The 26765-nt window shown below is 41.7% G+C and overlaps 1 protein-coding gene across 15 annotated transcripts in view; it reads left to right on the top strand.

The window, feature by feature from the left end:
- ROBO2 (roundabout guidance receptor 2) overlaps window positions 1-26765 on the top strand; it is a 1176697-nt gene that overhangs the window by 985598 nt on the left and 164334 nt on the right. For all 15 annotated transcript variants that reach the window (XM_064152296.1, XM_064152297.1, XM_064152298.1 and 12 more), the window contains 2 exons: window positions 14565-14722; window positions 16804-16924. In XM_064152296.1, coding sequence (XP_064008366.1) covers window positions 14565-14722; window positions 16804-16924 — 279 coding nt within the window. The remainder of the gene's footprint in view (window positions 1-14564; window positions 14723-16803; window positions 16925-26765) is intronic.

The following is a 26765-nucleotide window of genomic DNA, read 5'->3' as shown; positions in this document are numbered from 1 at the left end:
ATTTTAAAAAGCTTGTCTGGTAGGTGGTGTAACCACTCAGCTGAAGGTCATTTTGAGTCTCAGGCACAGCATAGTGCGACTGGAGGATGGAGCTGGACACCCAGATTCTCGTATCCCTCTGTGTACTGAAGGTCCCCTTTCAAAATTGTTGCCTCAGGCTATTACAGTTGGTCTTTGCTCCTGCTTCTTTAATTTTTTTTTCTTTCCTCTTGCCCTATGTAGTGAATAATAATGAGGGCAGTGTGAATTCTTACATTCTTTGTGATGTTTGAAAATCAGTGAGAGTTACATTTAACATTGTATGGAAATAATTCCTTATGCTGTTTGAGTAGATGTGGTGAAAGATTTCCAGCACATTATGGTAGTTTCTTCTTTGTTTTCCTTTGATTTCCTTTCTGTATTTAGACCATAGAAAACTACTGTTTTATCCAGTTGCTTGTGAATTATTTCCTACTTGGTAGCATTTTGACCAAATTCCAATGACTGTCTTAAGAGGATTTAATATAAGATCCATGTATCATGTTGCTCTTTCATTTCTTTAGAGCTCTAGAAATGTTATGCAGAATGATCTGCTGATAAGTGACAAATTATTTTGCAGTGTTCAGGATGTCATCTGGTGTCACCTGAACACTTGTTAAATTTGAAACTTTTATGAGGGAAGAATCCAATGATGAAATCTAAAAAAAAAAAAAAACCAAACTGATCACTTGCTCAATTTGCACCTTTCATGGGGGAAAAAAATCCACTGATGAGACCTAAGAAAAACCAACCGGATCAGTTCCTAAATCTGAACCTTTTATTGGGGAAGAATCCAGCGATGAAACCTAAAAATAAAAACCTGATCAGTTGTTCAGTTTGAACCTTTTATGGGCAAAAAATCCATTGATGAGACCTAAAAAAAACCCCCACCTGATCAGTTGTTCAATTTGAACCTTTTATAGGGAAAGAATCCAATGATGAAACCTAAATAATACCCCAATCACTTGTTCAATTTGAACCTTTCATGAGGGAAGAATCCAACGATGAAACCTAAAAATAAAAACCTGATCACTTGTTCAATTTGAACCTTTCATGGGGGAAGAATCCAGTGATGAAACCTAAAAATAAAAACCTGATCACTTGTTCCATTTGAACCTTTTATGGGGGAAGAATCCAATGATGAAATCTAAAAAAAAAAAAACCAAACTGATCACTTGCTCAATTTGCACCTTTCAAGGGGGAAAAAATTCACTGATGAGACCTAAGAAAAACCAACCTGATCAGTTCCTAAATCTGAACCTTTTATTGGGGAAGAATCCAGCGATGAAACCTAAAAATAAAAACCTGATCAGTTGTTCAGTTTGAACCTTTTATGGGGGAAGAATCCAATGATGAAACCTAAAAAAACAACCTGATCACTTGTTCAATTTGGACCTTTCATGGGGGGAAAATCCAGTGATGAGACCTGAGAAAAAAACAATCCGATCAGTTCCTCAATCTGAACCTTTTATGGGGGGAGAATCCAATGATGAAACCTTAAAAAAAAAAAACCAAACCTGATCACTTGCTCAATTTGAACCTTTTATGGGGGAAGAATCCAGTGATGAAACCTAAAAATAAAAACCTGATCACTTGTTCAATTTGAACCTTTTATGGGGGAAGAATCCAGTGATGAAACCTAAAAATAAAAACCTGATCACTTGTTCAATTTGAACCTTTTATGGGGGAAGAATCCTGTGATGAAACCTAAAAATAAAAACCTGATCACTTGTTCAATTTGAACCTTTTATGGGGGAAGAATCCTGTGATGAAACCTAAAAATAAAAACCTGATCACTTGTTCAATTTGAACCTTTTATGGGGGAAGAATCCAGTGATGAAACCTAAAAAACAAACAAACACAAAAAACCCCGAAGTCCCAAATAAAATAACAAAAAGAAATTCAGCATTAGCACACTGAAAGAAAAAAAATATTCTTGCTGTCCTCAAATATGGTAGAGTTGGAGTTTTAATGAATTGCCTTTGAACCATGCATCCTTGGGGTTTTTTTGTTTTTAATTTACTGTAAAGTATTAAAATAATATTGAATTAAAATAATAAGCAATGCTAAGTGGTAGTGGAGTTTAGGGTGTGGGGTTTTGCTGTAAATTCTTGGAGAGGGAGTGCCAGATGTGGCTGGAGTGGTGAGCACATATGCCAGTAACTTGTAGCCCTCTGCCTCCCCACTTAACTGTTCTACATGGTTCTTCAGGTGGCGGTTATTTTGCACTAGCTTCAAGTGGCTGGACATGTTGCAGCAACAGCTATGCAGACATGTTTCATACATTTACAGTTTCCAGTCCTAATTTGCCTGGACGTTTTCTACAAAAATAAAATGAAAAAATGAAAATTGAAACAGTTGAGCCTTGTAGAAGGTTAATGATTAAAGAAGGCAGAGTGGGGTCAGTTCCAGCAGGAAATGCCACCGTTGAGCTTAGGTATGATGATATGCCTGGTTATGGAGCATGAGGCCAGCCAGATCTATGGAGCAAGCATGTTTAAACAGCATCTGGCAAGCACTGTGAAGCGGCCTATTGATGCGAGGACAGTTTGCAGGATGGGAAGTGAGGTGTTCATGAAGCAGCAGACAGCTCCCACTGGTTCTATATACAGGCTGTGGATGTATCTCATGCTTTGTATCTGATGAAGTGTGGCTGCAGAATCCTCCAGCAATGGCACTAATGGCATTATGAAAACTTCTCAGGAAATATGCACCTTGCTACATCTGCTTATTGCCCATCCTGAGTTTTGAAGAGAACAACTCGAAAGCCCCAAGAAAAATAATCCCCCCCTGCACACCCCCCCCCCCCCCCCCCCCCCCCCCAAAATAAAAAAAAGAGTAGATAATTTTTCTCTTATAATTAATACATTAAACTTGATAGAGACCAAGTTTAGGCATGGAGATTCTTCACCATGAGGAGGAAGTTCTTCAGCATGAGAGCAGTGAGAGACTGGAATGGTTGGCCCAGGGAGGTGGTTGAGACCCCATCCCTCGAGGTGTTTGAGGCCAGGCTGGATGGGGCTCTGGGCAGCCTCATCTAGGGTAGGGTGTCCCTGGCCATGGTAGGGGGGTTGGAACTAGATGATGCTTGTGGTCCCTTCCAACCCTGACTGATTCTATGATTCTAGGCTGGAGGGATGGAAGAAAGAGAAATTGTGCTAGTTTGAAGCTAGCTAGAATGTTTTGGTGAGAAGAACTAGATCATAGTCTGGGTAAATTCTAAAGTGGAGGGGGGGCAGGTAACACCCAAACCATCACACAATTCCTACCTTAGGCAAAAGCCATTTGCCTAATGTGCCTAAAGTATAGCAGCCATGTGACAGTGACCCCCTGCCAAGACGGGAAAGCATCCCAGCTGTTGTGTATGTGTTGTGCATGTGTACACAAGAAGTTTATTATAGGCTGTTCACACTTCAGTGGACCTCAGAGATTGCAGTCGTTATTATATTGGTTAAATGAAGCATATAACATTCTATATTTCTCATACAAGAAATATTCATTCATTTGTATTTATTTTCACGAGTCTCATCTGTTCTTATTGTTTTGTTTCACTGAGGGAACATCAGCGTTTTAGGTGCCTTGGCTGCACTTGAACTGGAAGCCCAGGGGCCTGAAGCAGCTAGTGTATTTGCAGAAGAACCAGCTTCAGTGAGGAAACAGGAAAAAATACAACTGCTCAATGCCATGTTAAGCTCTAGGAAGTATTTGTTAGGTTGAGCATAGTGCTGCAGGTACCTGGCAACACTGCTTTTCTACTCACAGCAGTAAACTTGCATGGTATTATACTGTGCTTTCTGAATTTACTAATTAGATCTTTACAATCTGGAGAATCTCTGTGCTATGCTTTGTATTAATAGAGCAGTTTCTGTGTGCTGTTCTGAAGCACTGCCACCTGAATTTCATTTGGGTATGTCTGACAATAACATTTTGGAGTTTTTTTTATGCCATTGTTTTTGAAAATTAGTTATATAGTTCTAATTTCTTTAGGTGTAGAGCTTGCTTTCTTTGTTAGTTTTGCTTATTAGAGCCTTATGATGCACTAAAGCAAAAGTCTAACTAGTCCAACCTATTGTTTTTCTGACAGTAGTGTACTGTGCTGGTTTGGGTGTTTACCCCTCCCTCACCCCCCCTTTGGAAATCACCCAGACTAGAGTCAGCTGGCTCTGGAAATTGAATGAAGCTTATATTTATAGCTTAGCACAATATACAAGCAGATATTTACAGTATATGCAGTTATATACAGAAATACACAAGGTAAAAGGTAATACAGAAACACAACAGCCCTCCCAGAGACCTGAGTCCCCAGGAGGGGCTCTCAACCACCCCTTCACCTTCCTCCTACCCCTCTCAACCTTACCCCAGTCCCAAGGAAGAATGGAGGTTCTGCCAGGGGGTTAGGAAGCAAAGTGGATTAATCAGAGAGATGGCAGAGAGGCTGGAGAGAGAAAAAAATGCAGCTCTGAGCTGCCCAGCAGAAGAAGCAGTGAGTCCCTTATCGATGTTTGGATTCTTGTTCTTATACCTTTCAGCAATCCTATGAGTGAAGTAGACATCAACACTGTTTTCTCTTCCATAGCCTGTGATCTAATCCTTCTCACCAAAACATTTTAGCTGGGCTCAAACTAGCACACCTACAAGGGATTCTGGGGAATTACCTCTTTCACCAAACACTACTGCATTGGTGCAAGGGAAGCACAATTTATATGATTTAAAGAGTCTTCTAGTGCTTTTGGTGGAAATAGTCCCATATTCATAGAATCATAGAACCAAGCAGATTGGAAGAGACCTCCAAGATCAGCCAGTCCAACCTAGCATCCTGCCCTATCCAATCACTAAGTGCCTCATCCAGGCTTTTTTTGAACACTTCCAGGGACGGTGACTCCACCACCTGCCTAGGCATCCAATGCCAATCACTCTCTCTGGCAACAACTTCCTCCTAACATCCAGCCTAGACCTCCCCCAGCACACCTTGAGACTGTGTCGCCTTGTTCTGTTGCTGGTTGCCTGGGAGGAGAGACTGACCCCCACTTGTCTACAGCCTCCCTTTAGGTAATTGTAGGCAGCAATGAGGTCATCTCTGAGTTTCCTCTTCTCCAGGCTAAACAACCCCACCTCCCTCAGCCACCCCTCAGAGGTCTGTGTTCCAGACCTCTCACCAGCTTTCACATGTTGGCATAGAAATGATGGTGAAAGCACTACTTCAGCTGTAATGTATTTTTTTTTAAGCCATCCTTGGTTCCACATCTGATATTCACATTAGTTGCAAAAAAGCCCAAACTGATTCTTTTTAATCTATTAAATATAAAAACCACATAAAGCTCATGTCAGCCTTCAGTTGAAAGAATCATTAAATAACTTTTGGAGTAAACTGCTAAATGTCTGATCCTTGTTAAATCTGAAGACTTACAACAGACCATGCTCATTTTTCAATATTCATTTTCTGCAATCTTGGTACTGGTTCCTCTAGAAAGGCTGTGAACTTTTAAGCAACTAATAGAGTTTTCAGTTTCAATGAAATAAATCTCTTGGTAACATATCTCTTGTAAGCATTAGCAGTCTGTGAAGTGCGTTCATCAAGCGTAATTATGATTGAAGAATAAGGAAAAAGAAATCTGCTTTGCATCCTAGAGGAAAAAAGATACTCAGTGTGTTATGTTGTATAGCTTGAGATTTCCAAAATTACCTAAATGTGGTCTTCAGGATATTTGCATTCATAAAGAATACTTGGTTGTGCTTATTGCCTCCCTTAGCCTTTCTTGGCTGTCAAAACACAGTGATGCTTTGTAAGATTTATAGCAGATGGATAATGAGATCGCTGACAACTGCTGCATTTGGAGTATGTTGGTAGAAGAAGGCAGGAATTTAAAAGAAGAAAAAAGGTTATTGGGGCTTCATTGCAACAAAGACAGGTGATAGAACCTTGTTTTCAGTTAGGAATCTTAAACGTAAGTGTGCTAGCTTGAGCCTTTGGTGAGAAGAATTGGATATAGGCTGTGAAAAGGAAACAGTGGTGATGTGTACTTCACTCATAGGCTTGCTGAGATGTGTAAGAACAAAAACACAAACATAGATAAGGGAGTCTCTCTCTGGGCTCCTTGGGCTGCACTTCTCTCTCCCTAACCTGCCTGACTAATCCATGTGCTTTCTAACCTCCCTGGTTGACTCTCCAAACTCTCCTTGAAGCATAAGGCAAAGTCTGGGGTAAGGTAGAGGGGTGGGAGGAAGGTGGAAGGGTGGTTGGGAGCCCCACCTCAGGACTCGGGTTCCTAGGAGGGCTGTTGTGTTTCTGTATTACTTTTTAACTTGTCTATTTCTGTATATATTGTAACTATCTGCTTGTATATTGTGCTAAGCTGTAAATATAAAGCTTTCATTCAATTTCCAGAGCTGCTGAGTCTAGTCTGGGTGATTTTCTTAAAGGGGGGGGGGGGGAGGGGGCAGGTAGATAACACCCAAACTATCACAATAAACATGTTCCAAGTTAGAAAAAAAAAATCCACTCTTCATGATATCTTGTAGCTAAATAAAATCTTTCAGGAAAAAGTTATGGAAATGTCAGGTTGCATTCAAGTGATCACAATGAATCATAAGAAAGGCAGAGTCATTTTACAATTTTTCACTAAGTGTAATCAGTCTGTATTGCATGTACTTGGTTGTGCTGGTTTTGGGTGTTCTCTGCCCCCCCACACTTTGGAAATCACCCAGAGCAGACTCAGATGGCTCTGGAAATATGAATGAAACTTATTATTTACAGCTGGCACAATACACAAGCAGATATTTACAATATATACAGTTATAGACAGAAATATACAAGGTAAAAGGTAATACAGAAACACAACAGCCCTCCCAGAAACCTGAGTCCCCAGGAGGGGCTCTCAACCATCCCTTCACCTTCCCCCTACCCCTCTCAACCTTACCCCAGTCCCAAGGAAGAATGGAGGTTCACCCAGGGGGTTAGGAAGCAAAATACATTAGTCCTAATGGAGAGTGAGGTTAGAGAGTAAGATGCAGCTCAGCCAGCAGCCCAAGTGAGAGTGGTTATCTAATGTTTTTATTTCTTGTTCCTATACATCTCAGCAAGCCTACAAGGGAAGTAGACATCACCATTGTTTTCCTTTCACAGCCTGTAATTTAGTTTTTCTCACCAAAACGTTCTAGCCTGCTTCAAACTAGCACATTAATTTAGCACAAATGGCAGCCTTTGAACATTCTGAAATGATAAAACAGTACCTGCAATAGCAATCATTCATATGGCTCCGTAATTGTGCAAAGGGGAAAATAGGTCAGCAGTGCCCTTAATTGGGTTAACTGTTGAAGAAAGATTTCAGTTTGACTCTATCAGTGTATGCTGTAAATAGGAAAGGGAAAAAAAAAACAAACCTATCATCTTTCCTGATCTTTGTTGGGACACAACTCAGACTAAAATTCAGAGAGAAAAAAAACAGCTATCTCCCATTGACTCCCTTGGGAATCTCTCTGCTTGTCAGTGTCAGTCCAGGCACCTGATTGCTAATGCTGCAGTTCTCTGTTCGCTTAGTGTAGTAGATTCTGTGTTTAGAAGCATGAATCTCCGTTTTCACATTTAAACATTAATGCTTATCACAAAGACCAAATTCTGCATGTGTCTGTCTATATTTGTATGAGCTGTTAGAAGTTTTAGATGTGTCAGAACGAAGTGGTTTTGTCACATGTTGGTCTTTCCTGAAGCCTGAGAATGGAGAACAAGCTACCTTTAAGTGTCAAGTAGGCTTTGAGTTCAGAAGTACATGAAGTTCTGGGAGAGAAGAAAGGAGGAAGCCAAAGAAAGTTGAAGAATCTGCAAGAAAAAAGGTCCTCCTTTTTGTTTCTTGATGTGGGTATCTTCCTGCTGCTGTTATCCTCACTTAGATTTCTAGGCACCCTACTAATCAAACATTGTTGGAGTTACGGGAATCTGAAAATATCCTAACACCTCTGAAAGTGTGTCAGGTGGGCTTGGAGCAGCGTTTTAAAGCCTGAACATTTTGAGCCATGGTAAATGAGGTAGCATTCCATGTCTCCTATGTGATGTGTGTATCAGGAAATAGGCAAAGGATGTGGAAAAAATGCATAGTCCTTTCTCTTCTTTTTAAGAGAAATACATGCCAACTTTTCCCAGGCAGTGCACATGCAGCAGGAGCCCAGGAGCTCCCTCAGAGTCCTGTTTAGAAAAAATGCCTAGGCTGTGATTTTTGTTTTAAGACAGTTTTCCCTTCAAAATGTGACAGATGCTGTTACTGAAACAAAGAGGTAGGGCATCAGCATCCTCAAACAAAGTGCTTTATTATTCTTCATGAGGAAGGTTGTCCATGACCTCCTGTGTTTTTTCCCTCTCACCCCGTTTCAGCAGGTGGTGCTGACTTGCTCAAGGACCGTTTCAGCAGGTTGTATATATTAGCCAAGTTCTGAAATACACCCCTGGACCATAGACTACCTCAAGTATAATAATCCTTTAATCTGCCCACTACATGACATCTGGGCAGTTATTTGACATAATAATTCATGTTACTTTTGCATATCAGTATGTATCAGAGGAGAGAAGCACTGAAGTGGAGAGATGAGGATTTAGGAAAATGCCTGTAGGGCAGTGCCTTGTATCAGGGGAAAACTACCTGCATGTGGCAGGTGACCAACCTGCCACTGATGTGTGTGTATAAACTATTTATATGGGAATAATATTATCTCGAGATAAGCACAAAACAGAACAGGAGGGGGAAGATAAACTACCAGGACCCAAGTTCCAGAAGCACATTAATATTTACTTGATATCTCTTTATACCCTCCAGTCAGCACGACAGATGTAGCAGTGTTTTAAGACATTATCATTCATTGAAAAAGGCAAAAAAGATTGTCTTTTCCTCCCTCCCAGCCCTGGTAATCTCAGATGTTCACCGTGTGTGCTGAGGGGGAGGAGGTGGAGAGCCAAACACTAGTAGGAGAAGAATGCAATTATCCCAAAGCTTCCTAACAGGCATCCACTTCTTCCTTCCAGCTTAGCTGCTCTGACCACAGTCTAGGGGCTCATGGGACGTGGACCAGATTGGAAAAGTAGAAGCAGACAGATGGTTATTTGTAATCATAATGTAAATGTAAATCCCATAAAAATGTTTTCTTCTAAGGACCTGAAAGCTGTTGTATTGGAAAGCAGGATTAAGACATGGATATCTACCCTAGAATAATTTTGACCCTGCCACCTTCCCTCCTACCCCATAAATGTGGAGGCTTTATCTCTGCTCCCTTAAAACAAATTGCTGGACTCTTGGGCAAGGAAATGAATTCTGTTTCCGTGTAATTCACTGAGCTTATGAGTATCAGTTTGACCGAGGTCTGCATTTTGGTCTAAGCTGGCAGGTGCTGGTAAGCAGTTGCCTTGGTAGCAGGGACTTGTTGTTTCTTGTTTCTCCCTTGCTCTGGCAGGTGCATGGCCTGCGAGTGTTTATCTCAGCACTGCCATTACTGGATGAGCTTGCTTTCTGTTGTTATGCTCGTGGGTACCTGTAATGGCCATACAGGACTTTGCATGCCTTAAAGACCAATGTGACAGCTCACAGACATCTATCTTGTTTGAGCAGCATCAGCTTGTTCAGGCAACAAAGAGACTGATCAAACTTTAATTAACTTCTGTCCGCATCGTCGTCATAGTCTGTGTGTACAGTTTAGCTGTCCTTTCCAGCTCTCTGGTCCCTTGGTGCCTTTGCAGACAGTGTGGGGTAGCCATCAAAAAGCTTTTGCCCTTCCAAAGCTCTACTTACCAAAATGTGAGAGCATGTGAGCTGCCATCATGTTGGCAGAAGGGAGCAGCTCCCCTCTGCGTCACTGCTGCCATTGGGACTGCAGAGCATAGTCCAGGATCCTGCTCTCTGAAGAGACCAGATGCACTGTAGTCCCAGCATGGGCAGGCAGGACAGGTCAGGATGCAGGTGATCTTGCTCTTTGGTGTCCCTTGTTAAATGTAGGGTAACAGCCATGCAGGAACAAAAGGAGCTGCATCACTTGTGTTAGAAGGGAAATAAAGCAAAGTAAGAATACAGGGTGAGGAAGAGGAGCCTGATGGCAATGTTTTGCCACTTTTTAAAATGCCAGTATTTGCTTCCTGCCAAGAGGGCTCTTAGGAGGGCTGCTTTCTCAGGTGAAAGAAAGCCTTTTGCTGGTGTGTGGAGAGAGCAATCTGCTCAGGCACACAATAGTTATTTGGAAGTACTTGGCAATTGTGGATAATTGGGTAAGGAATATTCTGCAGTTCTCAACCATTTTTCTGTTTTCACAGATGATTGTGCCATTAGATATGGTGAATGCACTAAGCTGTGCTGCAGGATTTCCATTTACTGTGCTAATAAGTGTGAATTCAACTTCCAATTGATGCTTCCTCCTTCTGTAGCTTTCTGTGGCACTGGAGTGGGACAGCTGAGCTCAGGAGCTCACACTTTGGTCTCCTCTGCAACCCACCCTTCCACCTGCTCTTTCTGTCTTAGGGTGATGTTTGGATGTGCTAGGTTAGCTGTGCTGATTCATGTCTGTGCTTTGTATCATTGTTACATTGCATTTCCCCTCGGCTCTCATGAGATCCCACCTGGAATAGTGTGTCCAACTCTGGAGCTGCTAACACAAGAAGGATATGGATCTGAGGGTCCAGAGGTGGACCACAAAGATGAGCAGAGGGCTGGAGCTGCTCTCTTAGAAGACAGGCTGAGAGAGTTGAGGTTGTTCAACCTTCAGAAGGGAAGGCTCTGGGTCCAGGATAACTAGAGAGGGACTTTTTACAGAGGCAGGTGGTGACAGGATGAGAGGTAATGATTTTAAATGAAGAAATTAGATTTAGATTAGACATTAGGAGGATGTTTTTTGCCATCAAGATGGTGAGGCCCTGGGACGGGTTGCCCAGATAAACTGTGGAAATGTAAGCCCTGGAGGTATTCAAGTCCAGGCTAGATGAGGTCTTGAGCAACCTAGGTCTAGTAGGAGATATCCCTGCCTGTGACAGGGATGTTGGAACTATGTGATCTTTAAGGTCCTTTCCAACCCAAACCATTCTACTATTCTATGACTGCGTTAAAAGCACTGAATCACATGAATCATAGAATCATAAAATGGCTGGGTTGAAAGTTGCCTCCAAAGGTCATCTAGTCTAACTCCTTCTACAGTCAGCAGGGACATCCTAAACTAGATCAGGTGCCCAAAGCCCTGTTGAGCCTTACCTTGAATATCTTCAGGAATTGGGCTTCAACCACCTCCCTGGGCAACCTGTTCCAGCATTCACCACCCTCCCAGTAAAGAAATTGTTCCTAACATCCAATCTAAATCTGTTTTTCTGTAGCTTGAAGGCATTACCCCTTATCCTATCTCTACAGACCTTTGTAAACAGTCTCTCTCCATCCTTCTTGTAGACCCTCTTCAGGTACTGGAAGGTCACTGTTAGGTCTTCTCAGAGCCTTCTCTTCACCAGGATGAATAGTAGCCTGCATATTCTGCTCTGTACCTTGTTTTTCTCTTTGCTTTTATTATCTTTGCCTGACTTCACCTGGCTTTTGGTGTTTGTTCTCCCTATATTTACAGTAATCCTTGTCTTCCTTTCTGAGCTGTTTTCTGTCTTTATGTTCCTCACATTTTTCTCTTATCTTTCCATCCCCTTTTCAATTTTTCTACATTTAATTTTTCTCCAACCATGTTTTTGTTTTTCTCCAAAACCACAGAATTGTGTAGATGGTGAGATATATCTATTCAAGATTCACATATGTGCTGAGGTACAGAGCAAGATGAAGTAAACCCCTTAGCATCAATTTTCTCTTCCCTTCAAGCCAGATATGCAGCAAGACTTGGGTAAAGGATTGTGATAAAATCAAATAACATCTTAGCATCAATATTCTGAGGTTGGTTGTAACCTCAGTTGCAAGAATGAGTCACAGAAAGTTAATGTAGTTTGCTGCCTATCACCCCAAGAACCTGTGTCTGTCAGCTTCATGTAGTGGTGCAAAGTGTTAAAGGAAAAAAAGCTATCCTTAATATTCCTGCCAGGAATGAGGAATCAGGAGGAAAAAGTCATTATATTGTGGGATCTACTGATTTTCTGGGCATTTTCCGCTAGTGGGTTTGCACAGAAGTTCTGTAATTGTAGAAAGAATTAACCAAAAAAAAAAAAATTTATCTTGTTTGTAGTAATAATAATGAAAGTTGATATTTATCCCTCTGCTTGTTACATGAAAGAGGTTGTAGCATTGCCCAGGAGTACTTTTGCTTCCTGTGTATGATAATGATCACAAAGTCATGTGAGGATGCATCCTAAAATATGTGATTTGATAGGACTTCTTTTCCCCCCTTGGTTCTTTCTCTGAAGTTGCTGTGCATTAGCTTTGCAGAATGCTCTAATGCCCAATGCCAGTACTGTTTCTGTTCACTGCACAAGTTATTCCTTCCATTTGATCTTGAAGCTTTCTAAGTTTCATTTCTGTCAGTTTGATTATTGAATCAAAAGTGTATGAGTGATTTGTATTGAGTATAAATATTTTGAGTCTGAGTATTTTAAGTTATTTTTTGGGGGAAAAGTGTGCCAATGAGGTGTGTTACCTGAGAAGTCTATGGGTTCTTCCCACAGATTTCTGCATTTATTGCCAGCTGCATCCTGTTACTTATATTTTCTATCTCAAAAGCCAGACCTAAGTAATTGGGATGGTTTGGGTGTTCCCCCCCAACGCTTCTAGAAGATCACCCAGACTAGACTCAGCCAGCTCTGGAAATATGAATGAAGCTTATATTTACAGCTAGAACAATATACAAGCAGATATTTACAGTATATGCAGTTATAGACAGAAATATACAAAATAAAATGTAATACGGAAACACAACAGCCCTTCCAGAAACCTGAGTCCCCAGGAGGGGCTCCCAACCACCCCTTCACCTTCCCTCTACCCCCCTCAACCTTACCCCAGTCCCAAGGAAGAATGGAGGTTTGGTCAGGAGGTTAAGAAGCAAAGTGGATTAGTCCAAAATAGAGGGTGAGGTTAGAGAGTTAGATGCAGCTCAGCCAGCAGCCCAAGTGAGAGTGGTTATTTATGGTTTTGTTTTTTGTTCCTATACATCTCAGCAAGCCTATGAGGGAAGTAGACATCACCATTGTTTTCCTTTCACAACCTGTAATCTAGTTCTGCTCACCAAAACATTCTAGCCTGCTTCAAACTAGCACAGTAATCACTCCTCTTTGTGTTAGAGAAGGAATTAACTTCCAATTAATTCTCTCCTTCCTCTGGGATCTACCTCTGTATCCCAAATTGTGGAACAATAAGTTACCTCATCTGTCATTTCATTTTGAGTGCTGCATATATACAGCCCACTGACCTCAGCCCATCCAGAGACCAATTCTTGTTTCCGTAAATCATATTTTCTTCTGGCTTATTAGAGAACAGAAAAATACTCAGTTCCAAATGTTAGAATGGAGCACATTTTATTAACAATGAAAGCAGTAAATTGTCTCAGCTTATGAAATGAGACTGAGCAATTTCTGCTGAACTCTTCCTGACTTGCCCCTTCACTAGGATACAGTGTTTTCTAATTTCTCAGAGGGCCTTGGTTCCATTAAGGGTGAGAACTGTTTTAAAGCTGTAATGAAAGCCATACGTAGCTGAAACTCAAGGAGGGGAAATGCTCTAAATTCTATTTCAGTAGCTCGTCTAGAGCTATTTTCAGTTTTATGTTTATAAGAATGTCAATTAACCTAGAGACTGGGACACACATGGAAGAATAATAATGAAGTGAATATCATCTTAACACACTGAAACCAGCTAGTTGGACAGAATCCTTCTTTATAGAAGCTCAATTTGCATATGAAACTGGCCTGTGTTGCCTAATTTAGTTCTCTTAACAGCTCGGTGGTTGAAATGCTTTTTCCTTTCAGTGTCGTGGGAGAGTGCTGGTCAAAGTTGTAGAAAGATTAGAGTGAAAAATGCAAATATGAAAAATATAGAAGGAAAACATCAACTTGATTTCTGACACCTCTCATAACTGGTGATCGCTTCAGCATGGGTTTGGTGATAGCAATAACAGCAAAAACAACAATACCCTTCATCAAAGGGTAACTTCATCATTCCCTATCAATTGTGTCACTCCTTTACCAAGCTTATGCTGAAACTGGAGATCCAGGCAAGGCAGATTTTTTTTGTTATGATATTGCTCTGATCCAGGCAAGCCAGATACTGTTTTGTGTTATGAGAAGAACTCAACATCAGACCTGCTGCGCTCCTTCTGCAGGAGCGGGAACTGATTGTGTGCAGCTCTTCCTAATTTAAATGCAAAACAATGTTCTTGTCTGGAGAGGAGAGGAAAGGAGACATCCATGCATGTGAGACAAAAGGCCATGCCTCACCAGCTTCCTGTATAAGATCTTTAATAGTAAATGTAAGATACAAAGCCATCAGCTGATAATAGTTGAGGATTTTCTTTGCTTAATATCCTATGTACTTGCACATCTTTTTTTGTCCCTGCTTCAGTGTCATCACTTCTATTAATGTTTCCCTCCTTTCCCTCCTTTGTTGCATTAGTACTACGGGATGACTTCCGCCAAAACCCTACAGATGTTGTGGTGGCAGCTGGAGAGCCTGCCATACTGGAGTGCCAGCCGCCTCGTGGGCATCCGGAGCCTACCATCTACTGGAAGAAAGATAAAGTCCGGATTGATGACAGGGAAGAGCGGATAAGTGTAAGTACAACTCAGGTGGCTGCCTGGAGACACCGGGCCTAGGCTCAAACCCCGCAACTGAACGCAAGAACTTAACAGCTTTATAGCCTTTCTCTTAGGGTCATTGCTCTTGGCAGCCTGCCTCTCAGGGCTTTCCCAAATGAAGGAAGGAGGGGTGGTTTATTCCTTCTGCCTTTTATTCCTTCTGCCTTTCGCCTCCATTTTGGACTTCTTGAGGCTCAATTTACAGAATTGATGTGATGGAGGTCCATCAGAGCTGCAGATCTGGTGTGTAAGATGTTCTGTTAGATAAGGGACTGTCAAGGTCCTGAGAACAGAGATTAACAGTATCTCTGTTCAGAGGAGCAAGATCTGTTCTTATGGATTTCTGTGTTATGAAATTAAGATGCAAACGAGACCACAGATCACCACAAAACTATTAAAGGATAAGGTTAGACAAAATAGTGGGAGAGAGAAAGATAAAGAGAACGATGGAGAAGAGGAGAAGCAGGGAAGGAAAAGAACTGTGATCATATTACACTCAGTTACGGGTGGGGGGGAGAGAGAGAACGAGGCGTGTGGCCCAGGGATGATCTTCTGTGGAGTTCGTCAGGGGTTCTTTGGGTAGTGTGCAGCTTGTGGTCTAGTGGTGGTCTGCCCTTGGTGGTCTGGTGGGGGTGCCACTGGTAGTCTGGTGGAGGTGCCACCAGTGGATGTCTTTGACCAATTTGGCTTTACCTTTTCTAGATCTCAGTTCATTGAAATGAGACCTTAGTTCAGTGAAACAGGAATATCAGATCATATATCAGGGAGACGTTTTAAATATGTAATCAGTCATACCTATGAGGTACACAAATACTCTGTGGGGAAAAAACAATAGCTTAGGGTGATATGGGTATTTTTGTGTTTAGTGTAGTAATTACAATGCATGTTCTAAATCAAGGCTGAAGTTCCTGAAGAGGAATATATGTTGAGTAAATAAGTAACACTGATTGGATTCTTTGACAGTTCATTCCATGTGTGGAATGAAAAGGAATCCAGCACAAATACCTAAATTACTAAGTGATTAGAGATTATACCTGGAGGTGTTCAAGCAAAGCCTGGATGATGCCCTTAGTGCCATGGTCTAGTTGATTAGACAGGGTTGTGTGCTAGGTTGGACTGTCTGATCTTGGAGGTCTCTTCCAACCTGGTTGATTCTGTATCATGGTATGTGCATGCAAATAGCATTGCAGACATATTTAATTCCTAATTTTTAAATGCTTTACTCTTCACTATGAATAGTTTTTGCAATATAGTTTTATGTTGTATGTGATGATTTGTAACTCGTTCACTGCTGACCGTACACAGCACGGAGGTACAATCAGGAAGCTTGTTCATTGCTTTGGATGGCTAAGGAAGTATTTCAAGCCAAACAGTCTAAGCAGCTACTATTTATTGGCGAGACTGGCTCTGCCAGGGTCTGCTCAAGAGGAGCAGGGAACTGGTTTTCATTCCATGACTCTGAAGATTGTTTGACTATATTGCTATCTTGATCTGAAGCACCTCATTGTCTAGCTCAACTGTGATTTCACAAGCTGCAAATTTGTTACTTTATTTCTTAAGTCTTATGGAAGTCAGGTGGATTCTCAGTTTGGGTTAGGTTCAGCATCAAGAAAAAGATAAATCTGTCCTAATGAAACTTGAACCACCACTAAGAAAAATTGCTTTTTCCTTAGGAAAAACATGAAGACATCATAATGCCAGAAATAAAAGAACACTGCATTGCCAAAGAAACAACAAGAAATGTAACCTTTGAAATGTAAAGCATCTAATGAGGGAAAAAAAACCAACAAAACAAAACAACAAACCCACAACACTGAAATGCAGTTAAAATTGGTCAGCAAAATAAAATGTGTTCTAGAATTTCTTAAAGATATTTAAATATATAGGATATTTAAATATACAGGATAAATTTAAAGCTAAATTTACAATATATTTACATATACTTGCAAGTAAAACTTTTAAATCCCTTTGTTGTGGGTCTTACTGCTGAAGAGGGCAGCCTTTTTAGTATCTTTTGGTTATCTGAAGTTAAAAATACATTCCTTGTTTTGAAACAGATACGTGGTGGGAAGCTGATGATCTCCAATACAAGAAAAAGTGATGCTGGCATGTACACTTGTGTTGGAACAAACATGGTGGGAGAGCGAGACAGCGATCCAGCAGAGCTGACTGTCTTTGGTAAGATGACTCAAGCTTTTGTTTCTCTTTCACTGCTAATGTCATAGATTCAGTTGACCTGTGTGACTCATCTAAATGTGAGACAAAACAAGGTTAGTAAAAGACGGTACTACTGCTTAAGCTGCATTTCAAAGTTTCTGAAGAAGACCAGGTTTCAAAGGCTGCCATTTATAATTATGGAGCTATGATAGCAAAACATTTTCCTTCTAGTTTCAGTCTTACTGGAGGTCCATAGTGAAATGCATACACTCAGAGGTGGTAATGCAGGGTATAATGGTCTCCTTGACAAAATTACCAAGTGTAATTAAGATACTTTTAAGACAGTTGGCAATGCCTGCTTAGCAAAGATTTGGACCAGTTTTGCCTATTTACATAGTTATTTTTTTTTCTTGTGGGGTTGTGAAATCAAAACTTTATAGGACAGCATGAAAGAGCTGAGTTGGTCAGTTAAAAAGTCATTGGAGAAAATCCCGAGATTAGCCTTTTGAATATATAGAGATGCTTTTGTTACTTGTTTTTCAAAGGGCATGAAACAGTTTTCCATCCTGTAAGCTTAGGGCATCATTTATTTTTTTCATGCTGCTGAATGAGTCTGAAGTGAATAGATTTACTGTGTGAAAGAGGTTTCCAAGCTGATGGGCAAGGCCAGATGTTGTTAGGAACATTTGCTCTGCAGTTATGCTCTAAAGTAAGAATAGAGTATTATTGAACCTGGATCCATCCTGGCAACAACTGGATAGGAAACAAAGCTACAGAATTCTGCCATGGTACATCCTGCAGTTGTGACATTTCTATTTCCCATTAGCTGTAGTTTTCTAGGAGTTAGTCAAGAGGTATTGAGCACACAAAAGCAAATCAATAAGGAAAATACCCTCACTACTTAAAACTACATGCATATAAAAGAGAGAAGAGAGACAGGGTAACTATTCCTTCGTGCTACACCTCTTTGATATCCTTGTTACTGAAATTCCAAACAGGGCAGCTTGTCATTCCCAAGGAATAGAAATTCTAAGGTCCTATCTGAAGCAGGTGCTCTTAATTAATTTCATCTTCTGCCAAACTTGGTGCCACACATTTTGCCATCTGTATTTGCACATATGTGCAATTCTGTGTGTGTTTGTCCAGTTTTAAAAGAGCTGTTACGGGGTTTACAAAAGGCCTAGAAAAGTTTCTGATAGACAAGAGCTATGAATGGTTGAGGATTTGCTGATCTCCATCATTGCAAGACTTGCAAAGGCTTCCACTCTGCTTCATTTGTTGTGGATTCATGGAAACATATGTCTTTTAAATCATGGACTTTGTATCCCTTGCATAAAAACACAGAAAAGATCTCTGTCAAATTATTATGTCCTCTGCAGCAAATCCACTGAAGCTGTGCCTCTACATAGATGTAAAAGAGACATGAAATATATTCTCCATCAGTTTAAGTACTGATAATCTCTGGTAATACTCCCTGTGGATAGCAAGCAGATTGCAGTCCTAAACTATAAAGCCTTAAGAAATCCTTAAGAAAATAATTTGTTAAAACCCACTGAACTGTAGGAATAAAAACTGAAATATGCATGTAATTTCAGATCCTGCAGAGATATGACAAGTATTAGGTTTTTCTTGACCTGTAAAATAAGACATACCTAATTACAATATTCTGGGTTCGTTAGGGGTGGGGTTTTTTGGTTTGTGAGTTTGGGTTTGTTTTTTGTTGGTATGGTTGGGTTTGGTTTGCTTGGGTTTGGTTTGGTTTGCTTGGGTTTGGTTTGGTTTGCTTGGGTTTGGTTTGGTTTGCTTGGGTTTGGTTTGGTTGGTTGATAAGGGTGTTTTTTTTTACAATCAAATTGTAAAATACAATCTCTAAGCCTATTCTGTGAATTCTGAACAGAATCAGCAATGAACAGAATTACACGTTTTAGTTCTTCATAATTGTGTTAGGCTACCTAAACAAAGTGATGTTTAAAACTCCTTTTCTATTTGGGTATCTTCCATCTAAAATTCCCTTTCTGTCTAAATATTCCTTTGGTATCTTCTTTTTTTGCTGTGCAAGAATAGGATTCAGGAAGCAGGCATTCAGGTTATGATCTGTTTGACAAGACAATTCAACTCTCCTATGTCTGTTTTCTGGCTGACACCTGCTCTTGGTTGATGCGTTGTGCTTACTGTGTGGATGTGCCCAGGTTAGTTCTGCTCTGCTCTATACACAATAAGGTAGCTCTGGTTTGCCTTCCACCAGCAGAGCACTTGTATTTGGTTTGTTGACCCCAGGCAACAGCAGCTCATGAATGAGTGGATGCATTCACAGTACACTGCAGCACATGATCCATGATATTTCCAGCAAGCATTGTACCTTCTGGACAATCCAACGAGCCTAACTCCACACTATATACCCAATAAATCCGGCAATTCCAGGAGGTGTCAGGTTGGCTGCTCCAGTTCAGAACGAGTATAGGAAAAGCCACAAATCATCTGCCACAGGTTTGGTGAACATGGGAATACTGCAGATGTTGAGAAAAATATGCTAACAATACCATAATAGTTATGTGCTATTCGTGTGCCTGACTTCAACTGTTTTGAACGTGTTTGAAAATACACTATATAACTAAAAATAAATGTCTTAGCTAAGAGAATTTAATAAAGTGCCTGGCAAGTCTACAGCTGCTGCTAATTATGGAGAGGAATAGATATTAATTAGCTGGAAATTAATGTCTGTATTCCTTTGTCAAATAACAAAAGCCTAAACTGTGGAGCACCTCTGCTGTGAGCACAGACTGAAAGAGTTGGGGCTGTGCAGGCTGGAGAAGAGAAGGCTCCCAGGTGACCTTCTTGTGGCCTTGCAGTATCTGAAGGGGGGTCTACAGAAAAGCTGGGGAGGGACTTTTTAGGCTATCAGGTAGTGACAGAACTAGAGGGAATGCAGCAAAGCTGGAGGTGGGTAGGTTCAGGCTGGACATGAGGAGGAAGTCCTTCACAGTGAGACCATGGAGTGGATTGCCCAGGGAAGTGGTTGAGGCCATGTCCTCTGTGGTGTTTAAGGCCAGGCTGGATGGGGCTCTGGGCAGCCTGGTCTAAGGTAGGATGTCCCTGCCCATGGCAGGGAGGTTGAAAATAGATGATCCTTGTGGTCCCTTCCAACCTTGACTGCTTCTACAATTCAAAACTCTTTCCATAGTGTGAAGGAGGACTTAGTAAATATGCTAATCTGTAAGAAAAGTAGCTACTTAATATTAGTTCTCAAATCTTTTCAGGAATGAGCCACATGAGTTTTTGCCTTTGCACAATTTTCTGTAATACCCAAAGTTAGTTTCTGTATGTGACTTGTGATAGATCACTGGCTTCCTGCATGGTAAATTTAGCTTGAGGCATTGCCTTTGGAAAAACTGAGTCAATGTGGTAGTAACTGTCCCAAGGGCAACAGTATGGAAGTCTAGCCTGAAAGATAACACCTTTCCTAAGATGGAAAAAACCAACAAAAACAACAAAACAGCCAGCAAACAGATAAACAATAAAATAAGCAATAAGAATCTTGGAAAGAAGTTGGAGGAGAAAACAAAAGTTCCCACGTGAAGAGTGTATCCACTTGGCTGGATATCCATTCTGTAACATTTGCCTAGTTTTCCCCATCTAGGCACTGCTGAGTGCATGCTGTTAGTGTAGATGTAATTTCCTAGGTCATGATTCTTCTACCAGCAGAAAACTGCCAGATTTTCACAGTAAAATATCATAAACCGAACTGCTTATATAAGAATCATAGAATCAGCCGGGTTGGAAGATCAGCCAGTCCAACTCAGCCCTGTCCAGTCAGCTGGACCATGGCAGTAAATGCCTCATCCAGGGTTTGCTTGAACACCTCCAGGGATGGTGACTCCACCATCTCCCTGGGCAGCCCATTCCAATGCCAATCACTCTCTCTGGCAAGAACTTCCTCCTAGCATCCAGCCTAGACCTCCCCGGCACAACTTGAGACTGTGTCCCCTTGTTCTGTTGCTGGTTGCCTGGGAGAAGAGACCAACCCCCACCTGGCTACAGCCTCCCTTCAGGTAGTTGTAGACAGCAATGAGGTCCCCCCTGAGCCTCCTCTTCTCCAGGCTAGCCAACCTCATGAGGTTCAACAAGACAAGGTTCATCAAGTGCAGGGTCTTGCATCTGGATCGAAGTAATCCCAAGCACAAATCCAGGCTGGGCAGTGACTGGCTGGAGAGCAGCCCTGAGGAGAGGGACTTGAGGGTGCTGCTGGATGAGAAGTTCAGCATGAGCCAGCAGTGTGCACTTGCAGCCCGGAGAGCCAACCAAAGCCTGAGCTGCATCAGGAGAAGTGTGACCAGCAGGTCGAGGGAGGTGATTCTCCTCCCTACTCCTCTCTGGTGAGACCCCACCTGGAGTACTGCATCCAGTTCTGGAGCCCCCATTGCAGGAGGGATGTGTCCAGAGAAGGGCCACGAGGATGATCAGAGGGCTACAACGCCTCTCCTGTGAGAACAGACTGAAAGAGTTGGGGCTGTTCAGTCTGGAGGAGAGGAGGCTCCCAGGTGACCTTCTTGTGGCCTTGCAGGATCTGAAAAAAAGCTGGGGAGGAACTTTTTAGGCAATTAGGGATTAGGGGCAATGGAGCAAAGCTGGAGATGGATAGGTTCAGACTGGACGTGAGGAGGAAGTTGTTGAGCATGAGAGTGGTGAGAGCCTGGAATGGGTTGCCCAGGGAGGTGGTTGAGGCCCCATGCCTGGAGGTGTTGAAGGCCAGGCTGGATGAGGCTGTAGTCAGCCTGCTCTAGGGTAGGGTGTCCCTGCCCATGTCAAGGGGGTTGGAACTAGATGATCCTTGTGATCCCTTCCAACCCTGACTGATTCTATTCTATGAAAGCAAGATGCAAACCAGAAACAGTTTCATTCAATTTGCAAGAAAGCTTGGTTTGTAAATACGTAATATGGAGCCAGAAATTAAATAAAGTAAGAATTACTGTTTAAGTTAACCTCCTGTCATTTTGTCATACTACTGCACCACTCTCATATAATTTATCAAGTTGCTTTAACTATTTCACACTGTTTTTTCCTCCCTCTGGACTTAAAATGGTATGTTTGAAAAGAATGTACAAAGGTGTATCTTGTATATTGATTCTGAAGCTCAGTGAAATCGATGAAAGCCTTAATATATCAACTTCAAGAGACTGGAATCAAGCAGTGGGAAAAGATTTGTTTAGAAGAGCCTCAAAAGAGTCTAAGGTGTAACTAAGAAGAGTACAAAAATGTCTTAAGAGATATGTCAATTCAGACATGTTAAAGATTGTTTTGGATTGATCTTTGATTTTAGCTTTGGTAGCTAGACCTTTTTTTTTCCAGTTAATAAGATCCTGTGGGATGAAGAGTTATTTTTGTCTAATGCTTGGAGAAGTATTTGTGTTTGATGTTCTCTAGGCATTGTCAGGCTGAGATACCATGCTTTCAGAAAGGGTATACTGCGATGACATGATGTTAGAGAAGAGAAGTCCAAGTCCTTTAATAAAGATGACATTCCCCATTTTACTTTCTAGAGCTCTGATTATGTGGAAGGCCTCAGCAGACTGTCATGTCCCAGTGTATCCTGGAAATTAGACATTAGTCCCGGAAGCCTTCCCAGTCATGTGGAAAATCTATCAGACTGAAACCCAAGTATATAGCTAGAGAAACTGACAGTGTGTGTTTTGTCCTTCAGAGCAAAGCTCCTCTAGACTTTCTTCAAATTCTTGTATTTCCCACTTGCAGTGTATTGGTGGCCATTTGGGGAAAAAAAAGAGTAGTTGTAGAATAATAGAATCAGCCAGGTTGGAAGAGAGCTCCAAGATCAGCCAGTCCAACCTAGCACCCAGCCCTATCCAATCAACCAGACCATGGCACTAAGTGCCTCAGCCAGGCTTTTTTTGAACACTTCCAGGGACAGTGACTCCACCACCTCCCTAGACAGCCCATTCCAATGCCAGTCACTCTCTCTGGTAAGAACTTCCTCCTAACATCCAGCCTAGACCTCCCCCGGCACAACTTGAGACTGTGTCTCCTTGTTCTGTTGCTGGTTGCCTGGGAGAAGAGACCAACCCCCACCTGGCTACAGCCTCCCTTCAGGTAGCTGTAGACAGCAATGAGGTCACCCCTGAGCCTCCTCTTCTCCAGAAACAACCCCAGCTCCCTCAGCCTCTCCTCATATCGTTTGTGTTCCAGGCCCCTCACCAGCTTCGTTGCCCTTTTCTACTGTATCTTCTTTTATTTGGCCAACATAGGTAAATTTTGTGTCATCCTAATATCCTGTCTTCTTCCACATCTTCATTTTCAGCAGAGAGGTTTACTTCATCCAGATCATGCTGCAGTTAGTGAAATATCTGTGCTATTGTCAGCGTTCTGAAGTGAAACTTCCAGGCTTCTAATGTTTCTTCTTTTTTTGTTTGCATCAGAATCATGAAGTGAAAAATGCTTTGATTTTTAAATATTTACTGTTAAATCCCTGCCCAAAGCCATTTAACTTGTGTGAACTTGCCTGTCTAGAAGACAAAAACATTTAAAGCAATTACTCCTCTCCTTCAGCAAAGGAGAGAAAACTGTTCTAAATCAGATTGAGCCTCTACATTATGAAGACCACCAAATTATTCACTCTAGCAGTTGCCTCAGCAAAGAAAATATATTAAGGTAGTTAGGATCGTTTTAATTAGATTGAGGTCCCATATATGGCTGCCTAACTTCTTGAGGACCAGAGAAAGGGCAATAATACATTTGAAGGTCACCTGAGTCTCTCTAATAGACTGTGATACTCAGACCAATTGTTAAATGGAGAAAAAAATTGAGTTCTGAGGTTAGCCTGTGTCAGCACCCAAAGCAAGGCTCCTGTGTTTCTGCTTAGGATCAGTCCTGTATGTTTTCTTGGAGCAAAACTCTTAAGCACTGCAGCAGACTGTAGGGCGTGTGTGTGTCCAGATTTGCAGTAACAATCCCCTTTTATAACTGCGTGCAAACTTTTATTCCAAAGTTATAAAGGTCACTCTAGCAGCAGCACAGCTGGTTGACACAACATATAACCATGACCTGATTTATAGTTGTCTTCAAAGATTTTTTTATATTCATCAGAGAAAGTCTGGGAAGTGAGTACTTTATTTACTCAGGTGATAAAGCTTATAAAATAGCTGTATTAGTTTCAGTATATATGTCTGTGATTTTCATTTATTACCCTTCCACGTTTCTCAAATATATTGTTTTTGTTACTGTTGAAAAAGTAACATTGTTTAATTATACTGCAAGGCTTTATTTACTAGCACACCATTTAATTAGGGGGAAAAAATCATATTTTATTCTCAAGTTTAGCTCTGAAGCTAAATTTGACCTCCCGTGTGAAGAAATCTTTATTTAGCACGCTTGGGCAAGCAGCACTCTGTCTCCTGAGAGATTAACATTGTAAGCAAGTTATGCAGGTGACTCAAATCCAGTTAATCTCACATAAAGAATGTTAATTGCATTGGCAATGGCATTCACTCTGATCACTTTATAGCTGTGTAATTAGGTATTGGACATATTCAAGGGGTTGTCTAAGTGACACAAATACAGGAAACAGCATGAGAGATGACTTGTTCTTTCCTGAGTCACAGTGCAAAATGCAAAGATGGAATAAAGGAAATAGCAGTTATTGGTAGTTGCCTGTCCTTTATAACTGGGATCTGTACTTACATAGCTATTTATTTTCTAGCAAAGTCTTAACTGTTTGGGAAAACAGACATTTTGAGAAGCTGGTCTGAAACAAACACGTATATATACTACTGTACTGCTTTGATGCAGAATCGAGTGATTACCTCGTGACATTTGGACCATTCTCTCTCTCATCAGTAGGGTTCACCTCGAAGTGTGAGAGGAATTCAGTTTATTTTCTTATCCTGTGTATAGAAGCATTTACCCCCCCCAACTAGCAATTTCATAAATATGTATATGCTCAGTTTCCTAGATGTTTGCAGGCAGCTTTTATAAACATGGTCTTTGATAAGCACAGTTGTGGAGTTTCTTCTGGACACATTCAAAACCTGCCTGGATACGTTCCTGTGTGACCTGCTCTAAGCGATCCTGCTCTGATAAAGGGGTTGGAGTAGACCTTTAAAAGTTCTTTCCAACTCCTCTGTGAAAATCATAGAATCAACCAGGTTGGAAGAGACCTCCAAGATCATCGAGTCCAACCTATCACCCAGCCCTAGCCAGTCAACTAGACCATGGCACTGAGTGCCTCATCCAGTCTTTTCTTGAAGACCCCCAGGGACGGTGCCTCCACCACCTCCCTGGGCAGCCCATTCCAATGGGAAATCACTCTCTCTGTGAAAAACTTCTTCCTAACATCCAGCCTATACCTACCCTGGCACAACTTGAGACTGTGTCCCCTTGTTCTATTGCTGGTTACCTGGGAGAAGAGGCCAACCCCCACCTGGCTACAATGTCCCTTCAGGTAGTTGTAGACAGTAATAAGATCACCCCTGAGCCCCCTCTTCTCCAGGCTAAACAGGCCCAGTTCCCTCAACCTCTCCTCATAGGATTTGTGTTCCAGGCCCCTCACCAGCTTCGTTGCCCTTCTCTGGACATGTTCCAGCACCTCAACATCTTTCTTGAATTGAGGGGCCCAGAACTGGACACAGTACTCAAGGTGTGGCCTGACCAGTGCTGAGTACAGGGGAAGAATAACCTCCCTTGTCCTACTGGCCACACTGCTCCTGATGCAGGCCAGGATGCCATTGGCTCTCTTGGCCACCTGGGCACACTGCTGGCTCATCTTCAGCTTACTATCTATCAGTACCCCCAGGTCCCTTTCCTCCTGGCTGCTCTCCAGCCACTCAGTCCCCAGCCTATAGCGCTGGTTGGGGTTATTGTGGCCGAAGTGCAGAACCCTGCACTTGGCCTTGTTAAATCTCATGCCATTGGCCTCTGCCCACCCATCCAGCCTGTCCAGGTCCCTCTGCAGGGCTCTCCTACCTTCCAACAGATCAACACCTGCTCCTAGCTTGGTGTCATCTGCAAACTTACTGATGCTGGACTCAATGCCCTCGTCCAGATCATCAATAAATACTTTTTTTATGCAGACCACACCAACATACCAGAGAGTTACTCATATTCAGTGTGGATGAACCAGGCTAAGTCACCTGTATGGATGTGAATCAGGATCCAACTTGAGTGATTTGCCATTGGAATGGGCTGCCCAGGGAGGTGGTGGAGGCACTGTCCCTGGAGGTGTTTAAGAAAAGACTGGATGAGGCACTTAGTGCCTTGGTCTAGTGATTGGTTAGGGCTGGGTGCGAGGTTGGACTGGCTGATCTTGGAGGTCTCTTCCAACCTGGTCGATTCTATGATTCTGTGATCAACGCTTGAAAAACAAATGCTGTAATATGGAGTATATTGTGTATGTGCTCAGTGAAAGGGTTGGTCTGAGCTCTTCCTAGGAGAGTTGTGAATAAGATACTGTTGCAGACTTAACAGTAACTTCAATTAAGATAATCCCTTCTAGAGCCACATAATTACAGACAGGTAGAGTGCTTTGCTTAGCATTGATGGATAATGTCTTTCTTACTTTTTTCCAGTGTTAGTAAGTTTGTCAGACTAAAAGGCTTTACTACAAATCAGTTTGCTGATTTGTTTGATTCTGTTTTAAATTGCCAAAATAATTCATTCTTTTGTAAGAATAGTGAAGTTTCTGCATTTTGAAGGCAAAAAGGGTAATTGGGTCGAAACAGGGAAAAATTTGAAGGAGGCAGTTTGAATGGAGGCAGTTTTTTGTCCTGAAAAGTGCAGGTCCTACTTACTGAATAACAGGGACCTAAAATTTGATGGAAAATAGATACACAGTTCCAAAGATAACATTTTTTTTTCT

This window comes from Pogoniulus pusillus, chromosome 12, assembly GCF_015220805.1.
Source record: "Pogoniulus pusillus isolate bPogPus1 chromosome 12, bPogPus1.pri, whole genome shotgun sequence".
NCBI lineage: Eukaryota > Metazoa > Chordata > Aves > Piciformes > Lybiidae > Pogoniulus > Pogoniulus pusillus.
The sequence above is the reverse complement of the archived record's forward strand: the minus strand, read 5'-3'. Positions and strand labels throughout refer to the sequence as shown.